The following is a 10,756-nucleotide window of genomic DNA, read 5'->3' on the forward strand; positions in this document are numbered from 1 at the left end:
TTATGAAAACATACATTACAAATAAAGTTGTCTACTGTTAGACGAAACAAAGAAGTTGTCAACCGAAGACGTTTATGTATACGTATTTGTAAATTAAAAACTTTTATTATATATATATATCAATTCTAGGTCAAATGTTTTTCTATTTAACACTTATTGTATATGATCTTAACCTAACATAGTAAACAAATGATCTAGTAAAAGCAGTTGTGAGTTATATATTATTTCGTGAAAATAACCGATACGAAATTGATCGGTTCAATCTTTACAGTACATTTATACAGTAACTATAACTATTGAATTATGGCAGAAATCGAATGGCCGTGGCAATACAGTTTTCCTCCATTTTTTACGTAAGTCTTTTAAAAATTAATCTTCAAATTATTTGTGCTTGTGTCTTATTTGTATTTAGAATGTAGAATAGTACTTGTCATATGCAATAGTTCGTAATATATAAACAAAAGTTTTACGATTAATAGTAGAAAATTAATACGATTAAATGATCGAAAGAATAAAGTATAAAAAATATCATCTATTTGAACAGTCTCCAACCACACGCAGATACAAAAGCAAAACAATTAGCAGCATGGAAGAGTTTAGTATTAGAATATTATCGGATCACAAAACAAGCAATTGTAGATATACGAGAAGTCCATTCAAGCCCTCTTTTTAACAATAGTGCAATCAACCGTATCCTTAATGAAATTTTATCTATAGAATCAAGATTGATACATTTTGCAGAATACAATTATTTTCCTTATATATATAACATATTTACTATTTAATAAAAGGAAAATTACCATCGGAAGTAGTACTTATAATATTAGAGGAGTTAAGCAAAACAGGAAATGCTATGCCGTTAGATAAGACAAAACAAAGATGGTTAGTTTACTGGCACACATTGGAAGAATGGGGCGATATAATATATAATTGGGTACAAGAAACTGGACACGTTGGATCTGTATGTACTTTCTACGAATTAACTCAAGGAGAAGATATAGTTGATCAAGGTATGTACTATAAATGATATTTATGATAATATATTAATTATATTTTTTCAATATTTTTTTGTAGAATTTTATAAACTTGATACGGAAGTATTAATAAGATCTCTTAGAACTCTTGAGTATGCTAAAAAGGCTGAATTGATCATGTTTGATGATAATCAGGGAGTTAAATTTTTTTGATTGCATATTTATTATTCAGAAAATACACATGCAAAAAGATTCAATGTTATCCAACTATTTTTCTAATAATGAGAAGTGCTTAATTATCATCTTTATAATATTGAAACTGCCTATTCTATATGTTTTTAAGAAGAACAAGAATTATTTGAAGGGTAAGTTAATATGCATACATGCTTTTGTTAAACAAAAACATTTATAATAATGTTTCAAGATCACTTCTGCAGCATCCATAATTTCTCTATGACATCTTGTATCTGGGTTATTAATAATTATTGTATTCTCTCTTGTTCTTGTTATTAACTTAAAATTTTTATGAATAACAATTCTTAAATATATTCTATATACAAATTCCTACATACAATGTGATTTAGATTATTGCTTGATTGTATATCATAATAATTTAAGATACTATATTTATGGAAAAAAAAAAAAAAAACAGCATATATACTCTTAAATTATTATATGTATGGCTTTTGTACATATGTATATAATAAATCTATATGTGAATATGGTGCAAAGAGTTTAAAACTAAATTGGCTGTGTTGTAGATTTGTATTTCATTTGTATGTACATATATTAAAAATGATATTCACAAAATTCTGCTACAAACTTCTTAGTTTGTAAACAATTTTTATATTAAATAATATAAAAATGTATAAATCTCTAAAGAAACACAGTTGAAGTGTGCGATATAATATAATATTATATAAATGCTATTAAATAGCATGCAAAGAATAAAAAAAAAAAAAAAAGATTATGCTTCTGCTTTACGCAATTGAGCAAGTTCAATAGAATCTTCCGTTTGATTCAATGTAGGTACATCAAGTTCTCCTTTGCTCATACGTTCGATTATACAAGCACCGAGTGCATCACACATTACGTTAATCGTAGTCCGGAATCGATCTCTAAACAAATCAAATCCATGAAGTATATAATATTATGATATAGAGAAAAAATGACAAACGTAAATAATATAATTTTAGATTTAAACGTAAACTTACAACAGCCAATCTACGGCAATAATAAGGGTGACGTCTTTTGCGGGTAAACCTATGGTATCTAATACCATAACCATTGTAACAAGACCAGCTTGTGGTATACCAGCAGCACCTATACTTGCAGCTGTTGCAGTTATGCTTAAAAAAGACGTGAAAGTGATAATATTTTATAGATACTTTGCAGTTATTTTATAAGTATATATTTTTAAAAATATGACAAAAATAAAATACCTAACACCAATGATACTGCTAAGAGTCAATGATACTCCTCTAACTTGAGCAATAAATATAGCTGCAACTGCTTCATACAATGCAGTCCCATCCATATTGATAGTTGCACCAATTGGTACAACAAACCTTGTTATCCTAGGATCTGCTCCCATATTATCCAAGCACTGCAGAGTAACTGGCAGTGTAGCAGTACTGAATAAATAAACGTATTTATATATAATAACTTTTTGCAACAACTCCGATAGAAATTTATAATATTCACCTTGAAGCTGTTCCAAATGCTGTAGCTAATACTTGTCCCATTTTTTTAATAACTTTGAAAGGTAATTCTTTGGTACAAATAAAGTATATAACGGACAGAGTGCCAAAACCATGGAGAAATAGTCCCAATAATACTGTTATAAAATATAAACCTAATTGACCAACGATGGCACTTATATCCTTAATTTCTAAAAGTTTTGAAGTAACCAAAAAGCAAACACCAATCGGTGAAATCCTAAAAAAAATATATATTAACATAAATTCTCTTAAAATGATTCTTAAATCATTCATTTAAATAGAAATTTAATTTTCACATACCAAATAACCCAGTTAGTGATAATCATTGTTGCTTCTGATAATGCTGTAAAGAAATCCAACAAAGCTTTTCCAGACTCTCCCATTTTACCGAGTGTAATCCCAAAAACAATACTAAAAACGACCAATCCAAGAATATTGGTACCATCGGTATATACGTGTGAAATATCCCAATTTTCTACAGGAATTTCTAGAAAAGCAATTAATTAATATCATTTCCAGTAACACTATATATTTATTAATAATTTTCTTAGTCTACTGAAAGCAAATCAAGAAAAAAATAATCGTCGAAAATATAGATCGTTCTTACCATCTGTCACATTTTCAGGCTTCGTTAATATCGTACGATACTGAAATAAAAAATGAGATATCTGATAGAAACAATTATATTTATATCTTTATTTTATTCTATAATGTTAAATTATTATTTGGAAAAAATAATCAATCGTTATATTTATTATTAACTTACTTGCGTAATACAGGCCTGAACAAGATTCGGCGGAAATATATTCCTAAAAAAAAAAAAAAATAAATAAATAAAAAAGAAAAAGGAAAATTATATTGCTTATAATATTAAAAAATATTGTATACCAATGATACTTTTATAATCGATTAATTAGAAAACATGTAATAATATATCATAATCAAAGTACCTAACTAAATCTAATAGCGTGTCGGTGGTAGTAACGTTTCTGATAGTTAACTCCTTTTGACTATCGAAATGTCCACTGATTTCTCCGGGTCTTATCACGGAGACAAGAATTATACCAAGAATTACAGCACTAATCGTTGTAGTTCCATAATAATAAATCGATCTCATACCGATTTTTCCTGTAAATTCAACGAACAATTATTCTCATCGCCTTTCTATCTTGTTAATTCGAGATATCAAATAAAGAGAGAGAGAGAGAGAGAGAGAAAAAAGAATCAAATTTTATTTATTATATTGTAAAAATTTGTTAACAAATTGTTCACCTGAGAGAGATAGGTCCAAACTACCAATTGAACTGACGATACTAGCCACTATCAAAGGTAAAATCAGACCTTTAAGGATCCTAAGAAAAAGATCTCCAGGAAATTGAATGTACATTATCTCACGAGATGTCCATCCCTCCGGTTTGTTGATATTCCTTAAGATGAAACCGATTAGAGTACCGGCACACACACCGAATATCGTGAGCAAAGTCAATGAATTTTCCGACATGCACTTTTTCCATCTTTTTGGACGTGCCATATCGCTCTATTGTATTCGTATTATTTTCGCTTGACAAGCGAAATCGTTGAAATTTTAGGACAATAGGCTCCACTTGTCGAACCTGCGAAATTAAAAAGCAATCGAATTTTACGATTAAATCATAATTAGTAATTTTATTAAGACGCAAAGTTATTGAAATTTATTCAAATGTTTCGTCAACGTTCGCGTTATTTGCATAAAGAACTATCAAAATGTAAGGAAGTATGAATAAAAAATTTTTTATTATTCGTATATATTTAACTACAATATGTGAGTTATTCAAAAAAAATGAGACGATAAAGCCAATATTGTCTTAAATCGCCTCGAATTCAAAATTAGCACGACGATGAAAGACAGACGCGCGTGCTTTTGTTGATTTACCCTATACGAGAATTAAACGATAATTTTACTTTATAAAAAGAATGGAAAGGAAACGCGTCTCTGATACAAGAACCATTGGGATAATTTCGTATAATCGGGTCTAACGCATAACATCATGAATGATTAATCAATTTATACATACATCTCTCAACAAATTTTTCTCGTACTAAGATAATGAAATTCTCATATATTCCACGCTAAACTGGTTAAATCCAATTCTTTGTCTTGATATAAAGATAGAGAAAACAGCTATTACGCAAAACTTTTTTTTTTTCTTTTTTTTTTTTTTTTTTGGAGATTCGACAAACAGAAGATTTTGTTCACGCGATGTCTGACTTTTTTCAGGTCTATTTGTCTTATGTATCTTACCAATCATTTCATCCATTCATTACCCGTGAATATTATATTTTATCTTTTTACGTTCATTATTTTCATGTTTTATGGAACGACAAATGTAATAAACCGCTCTTTTTTTTTTTTATCGTAAGATTTAATAAAGATATAAATATTTCTCGTGAAAGGAGACTATTACCACGAATATTCTCTTTTTCTTTTTTCTTCTCTTTCTTCAATGTAAAATAAGTTTTTTTTTCTTCTTTTTCTCCAATATAAATTTTAATTAATTCCGACTAGAAGGAACGCCATGAAAGCTGTTACTCTCGATGAAGTAGTGTCGGATAATGGCACCTTTTTTTTCATTTAATTCACCTACGTAATAGCGGGCGTATATACGAAATGTATTTATCAGTATATATATATATATATATATATATATATATATATATGTACGTATGTATATTCAGGGAAAAACTAGTACGAACCGGTTAAAACCACACCATAGATCGGTAAATAAAATTACATGTTGTAATCCATCGAAAATACAAGTCCAGGAGAAAATGGCGGGATTTTTAATTTACTTCGAAGGATAATTTTGTGAGTGTTCCTACGAGCATACTCTTAGGAGAAAGAAAAAAAGAAAACAAAAGAGAGCTCGAGTTCTTCCACCCCATGAAAAAGAAAAGCCCAACTCCAAAAACGTTTGCTCGTATGCCGCGACGACCGCATTCCTTGCATAATTGCAATGTACGATCGTTCTCAACGTCTCCCTATTAACGAGAACCACTTTTATCATGCAACGAGAGAGAATTTTGTGAATCATTATTTACGAAACATTTCTTTTATTTACGATTCTCTTAAATCAATCTACAGAACAATTACGAATTGATTTTACGAAGCAAAGAAGATAAAAAATAATTATGTAAGACCGTACGTATGGTCGTTGGTTGTTGAAAAGTGATGAATATTAACTCGTTTATGATCTCCTTTTTTTACAAGAATTTATACGTGCACGAAAGAAAGTTAATTTGGCTTAAAAAGGAGACAGCACGTGCTTATCATTTGGTTGTCAGACAAAACGATCTAATGAATGGGATACCCCGATGACTAACAATCGTTATAATATTAAATTGAAAAAAAAAAAAAAAAGCACGGAAGGAAGTTATTTACCCGTTAAATATATTCACAAATTAGTAGACTAAAAGCCAATTCTTTGTAAGATAACACGAATGGTGAAACAACATTCCGGATCTAACCTCATTTCGTTCACTAAATATTTAAATTGAATAATGATAACGAGTTAATTCACTACGATGTCATTTCGAGAGATATTACGAATTTTATAAAGGACACAAGGAACATTTACAAACGATAAACTCGATTCAAGTTTCTCATACGTTTTCCTCGTGTTTGTCTCGAAACTCGAGTCCGACGATCTTGCTTGTACGCACGATGCGTCGATCCAAATAAGGTAATCGTTAAGTATGCCTGTCTTACCTTTGGAAAAAATTCGGGTCATCTTTCTCGAGATCGAATATATCGAACCTACGATTTTTTTTCTTTTTTTTTTTTTGGGGGGATTTCCCGCCAAACAAAAATGCTTCGTTAAATCTTGCTTTCAAACTAATCCACTATGAACAAGGATCGATCGATGAATTTTTTAACACCGTCTATTTTATTTCCCCATAAGTTTGAGCATCGAGTCGAGATCGAGAAAGAGAATAAGAAGGTCCTTAAATTTTCCTTTCACAAGCGCGTCCAACGCCCACGCAGTTCGCGCCAAGGACTTTTCTTTTTGTACGATTTTCTCAAACCTGTATCTCATTCAAGAACGGTGACTCCTCTTATCGATATTGATTTATCAAGCTTCTTTGTCCATCGTTCGTGATTTTTATTTTCACGCGCACTTTATCATAGAAAAGAATTCGATAAGGAGAACTCATTCATCGGATCGCTTATTCACAATTTCGCACGAAAGGAAGGAACGCACTTTCATTTGAAGATTCAATAAGAACACAAAAGTCACGATACTCCAGAGAAAGATGGGTAGAGATATTATTTCGCGCGAATTTGATGCGACTCGTATGTGACACATGTGGTCGGTCGTCCACGGACCACGTTAATTACAAACATCTCGTAATTTTTCTTTATATATACATTTTATCGTCGACCCTCTCCATTCTTTCCGTTCGAGGAATCGTTCGTTCGTAAATCGTTCGATTTTTCTTCGGCTTTTTTACGGGTAACTTTATCGTTCGTTCGATTGATCGATCACCCCCCATTGGTACTTACTTTTATAATATTAAAAAAGATTCCCTAGTCGATCGATTCGAAATACTCCTTTTGTATCCACGCGATGTCGGAAAAAATAAAAAGAAAAAAGAAAAAAAAAAGAAAAACGAATAAAAAAGGGAAGAAACATCGGCACTCGTGTATACGATAATAAAAGATCTAAGGTAGGGGATCTTGAACCAACGAGAATAGGTAACCCGGCAGCGACAGTAGCGACGTGTTAAGAGAAAGGGAAGAGAGCGGGAATAAAGATATATCATCGGAAGAATTTACTTACTCTCGTCGAGTGTAGACCGTTCGATCGATTACAGACTCCGTTTCGATGCAACGGACTTGTTCTTCTTTATCTTCGTATCATCTATACATCTATCCAAAATGGCAGTACTGCCGCGCGACTCTTTGAAAATTCAAATCTTCAATTGGAAGATAACGAAATCGTTCTATTTCGCGGGTAAGAGAAAACACTATTTCGAAATAATTCCTAATGAAGACTGTGCTGTCGTTAAACTATCGTTTCTACTATATGATGGCGTATACGTTGCGAAGGAGAAACTCGGAGCCGCGCACCACTATTCGCGAGGATCGACGGCGAACGACAAATTCGAAAAACGTAAAGTCGCTCTTGACTCTGCCTCCGGAGCCCGCCGATGATCACCGATTGTCTCTCTTTCCCTCCCGCTCCTTCTGTCTCTTACAGACACCGTAAATGCATCATACACACGCATACACACAAGTTCGTCCTTCGAGAAGAGGGAGACGGAGCGAAGAGAAAGAGAGAGAATCGGGCTCAACGGCTGCTCGCGACGCCTGCTCCCAACCCTGCGAAAGCCCGATGAATGCCAAAGTGCCTAAGTTAAAAGGCTAAGTTGAGAACCGTGTAGTTCGAAGCCCTTCTGTGTCTCTCCGTCGACCTCCCACTACCCCCTCCCACTACTCCCTCCCTCTTCACAATCTCACTCACTCTCCGCTATTTCTCACAATCGTCATCGTTCACTCTCCGCGGCGAGATGACTCTTTCTCTCTCTCTCTCTCTCTCTCTCTCTCTCTCTTTCTTGCAACTTTTATCTACTTTCTCTTCTCCCACCCTCCTTCTTTACATACAGTCGCACACACACACATCCCTTGTCTTCCATCGTCAACAATCATCGTCACCGGATCAAGAACCTTTTATCTTCGCTTACCATTAAATTCGATCCTTCGGGTGTTTTATCGAACATTCCGTTGTTAATTTCTAACGTTAATAAATCACTAAGAACAGTGTTTCTCAAATTTTCGTTAATCGTATACCATGACACGCGTTGCCGATATTATTATATTCTTGAATTATTATAATATGGGAATTTCTAATTTAAGCGGACAGATGCTATCGTGGGGATGAAGTTGTATATATAAATACGTCCGTTGCGACAAATCTAACAACGCTTTCGCACGTTATATGCGTCAGTACATAGTTGAAGTTAATTTATGTATAATTTATGGAAATTGCTGTGAGAAATATTTAGACGATAAAACACTTGGTAGATAAGCGCGTATAATAAGCGATGTTAATTAGATCGAGGTCAAGCGCATTGTAGTTTCAATTAAGTCTTTAAATACGTATTTATTAAATTTGCTTCGAGCTTTGCCTTTATTATTATAACGTTCCTAACTCTTAGGCGTGAAAGAAAATCATAATATTTTCATTGTATTCTAGTTTTATCTTTAGGTTTAATTGTTTGTACAGATCGTATTGTTATTGAATCGATATTGATACGGATACCAAATATGCGATGTAAGAGAGATGTATTTAAAAAGAAACGTTTATTTTTTTATTATGGGTACATGTCTTTCTGTTTAGTGAACTCAATTATTACTCATACGTATACAAATATTTAAATATTAAGTTTACAAAGAAATACTAAGTGTCAATGGAAACATTACCCCTTATAATAAATTCGAAAAAATGAAGACGCATTTATTTATTTACTTATGTTTTTCTCTTTTTCTTTTAATAAGTCTGAATACTAAAATAACGTGATTAATATGACGAAGTTGTATAAAAATTACTCTATCATATTATTCAAATACATCGTGAAAAGTACAACAAATTTACCGTATACTAAGGCACTTAACACAAAAGGTTTTCTAGAATATTTCTTATTTTATATGTTTCCGGCTTGCTCAGCTCATCTTTTTGGATTCAATGACATATTGAATTTTCTATTATCTTTTCAGGAAACGTCATTAACAGGATGGAATATTAAAAGCTAAAGTAGTTTATAGACATATATACAGGATATTTCGATGACATATTGAAGTAAATTATGAGAAGAGCACAGCTAATGTCACGTCTTAAATTTAAAACGATTACATTTTTTTTTTTTTTTGTTATAATAACATATACTTCACTTTTATGATGTTTGGAAATATAATATTATTTTCAATTGCTAAAATGAATTATCTAGCGCTGAACCCTTCCACTGCTTCTATGATTCAAAAAGATATTTTCATAATGAAGTGCAACGCTCTTATGAATTATTTTCTGGTGGAGGAGATGTGATCTTTCTCTTGAATAAGAGAATATGTGGTTCTGGAAGAATATATTTAAAAAGCATTAATTTTAAGAAACGATTGGTACGCATATAATGATGTGCCACAATCGAAAATATTTTGTTTACCTGGGTAATGGATCATGTAATGCACCCATCCTTGACTCTGTTGAACTCCAATAGCTCTCCACTCTTGCTCGGACATGAGATGAGTTTTTGGCACTAATTTCTGCATATCTTTTGGTAGAACCACGTGCCTAAATAACGTAATCATAATCTATACCATTTCCTTGTATAAACTTTTCTACACAATATATTAAGAATAAATATGTCTGGCCAAGCATGCGAGGCTCAAAAGTTTCAAAAGTAGAAAAGATAAACTCGTTATTGTTGCTTTAAAAGATAAATAAATAAGAATAAATTAAATTTGTGATTAATTCGAATGATTCATTGATCGTATTAAAGATATTTGTATTGAAGGGGTTAACAAAGCAAACAAAAGCATACGTTGGGCCAGCCATTTAAATACGACGTTGCACTTTTCCAACGTAGAAACAAAAAAAGAAGAAATTACTAGAAATTTCTTACGAATTTGGACAATGTAATCTTTTTCTTTGTATTATGAGACGAAACGTACGGATGAAAAATAAAAGAAAGTGTATACAATAAAAGCAAACCGTCTTTTTAGGCTTACCTATATTCATAAAGATCGTCGTAATATTTGTCGGAATAGTAGATGAGATTCGGCATTCCGTAATATTTAATTATGGTACTACAAAGGAAAAAAAAGGAGGCCAAACAAACGGCAATATGCTGCTATACTACGCTGCAGTAACCGCTCGAGAATTTTCCAAAACCTTCTGACGATGTAGGGTGCACGATTTGAAAGTTTAACGGATGTAGAATTAAAAGAAGTGGGGGAAATCCAACTACTCTCTAGTCATTGATCCTTTAAATTATATTCTTTTTACAAAATCAATAATATAGACTTCA

The 10,756-nt window shown here is 32.0% G+C and overlaps 3 protein-coding genes across 6 annotated transcripts; 1 reads left to right on the forward strand and 2 right to left on the reverse strand.

Annotated features, from left to right (window-relative positions):
• Positions 1-105: 105 nt before the first annotated feature.
• Positions 106-2,636, forward strand: LOC122631307 (vacuolar protein-sorting-associated protein 25). 3 transcript variants are annotated; one of them, XM_043816868.1, is made up of 5 exons: positions 106-209; positions 272-353; positions 545-690; positions 792-1,010; positions 1,075-1,585. In XM_043816868.1, exons 2-5 carry the CDS (start codon positions 304-306, stop codon positions 1,185-1,187), a joined length of 528 nt encoding a protein of 175 aa, XP_043672803.1. In that variant the 5' UTR covers positions 106-209; positions 272-303; the 3' UTR covers positions 1,188-1,585. The 3 variants fall into 3 exon arrangements, 2 of the variants coding, with proteins under 2 accessions (XP_043672803.1, XP_043672804.1); XR_006327675.1 differs by adding an exon at positions 2,171-2,636 and having other exon boundaries at positions 113-353; positions 1,075-1,339; XM_043816869.1 differs by lacking the exon at positions 1,075-1,585 and adding an exon at positions 2,171-2,636 and having other exon boundaries at positions 111-353.
• On the reverse strand, positions 1,721-8,119 carry LOC122631304 (excitatory amino acid transporter 1). 2 transcript variants are annotated; one of them, XM_043816861.1, is made up of 10 exons: positions 7,513-8,119; positions 3,968-4,308; positions 3,646-3,823; positions 3,462-3,504; positions 3,303-3,342; positions 2,996-3,182; positions 2,679-2,912; positions 2,417-2,608; positions 2,189-2,323; positions 1,721-2,092 (listed from the first exon to the last, which is right to left on the reverse strand). In XM_043816861.1, the coding sequence occupies exons 2-10, from the start codon at positions 4,224-4,226 to the stop codon at positions 1,942-1,944; spliced, it is 1,419 nt and encodes a 472-aa protein (XP_043672796.1). In that variant the 5' UTR covers positions 4,227-4,308; positions 7,513-8,119; the 3' UTR covers positions 1,721-1,941. The 2 variants fall into 2 exon arrangements, with proteins under 2 accessions (XP_043672796.1, XP_043672797.1); XM_043816862.1 differs by lacking the exon at positions 7,513-8,119 and adding an exon at positions 4,750-5,085.
• Positions 8,120-9,018: 899 nt separating this feature from the next.
• On the reverse strand, positions 9,019-10,670 carry LOC122631308 (cyclin-dependent kinases regulatory subunit). The gene is made up of 3 exons (XM_043816870.1): positions 10,458-10,670; positions 9,893-10,020; positions 9,019-9,804 (listed from the first exon to the last, which is right to left on the reverse strand). The coding sequence occupies exons 1-3, from the start codon at positions 10,511-10,513 to the stop codon at positions 9,743-9,745; spliced, it is 246 nt and encodes an 81-aa protein (XP_043672805.1). The 5' UTR covers positions 10,514-10,670; the 3' UTR covers positions 9,019-9,742.
• Between the last annotated feature and the right edge of the window lie 86 nt (positions 10,671-10,756).

The sequence above is a fragment of the Vespula pensylvanica genome, chromosome 8 (assembly GCF_014466175.1).
Source record: "Vespula pensylvanica isolate Volc-1 chromosome 8, ASM1446617v1, whole genome shotgun sequence".
Lineage (NCBI taxonomy): Eukaryota > Metazoa > Arthropoda > Insecta > Hymenoptera > Vespidae > Vespula > Vespula pensylvanica.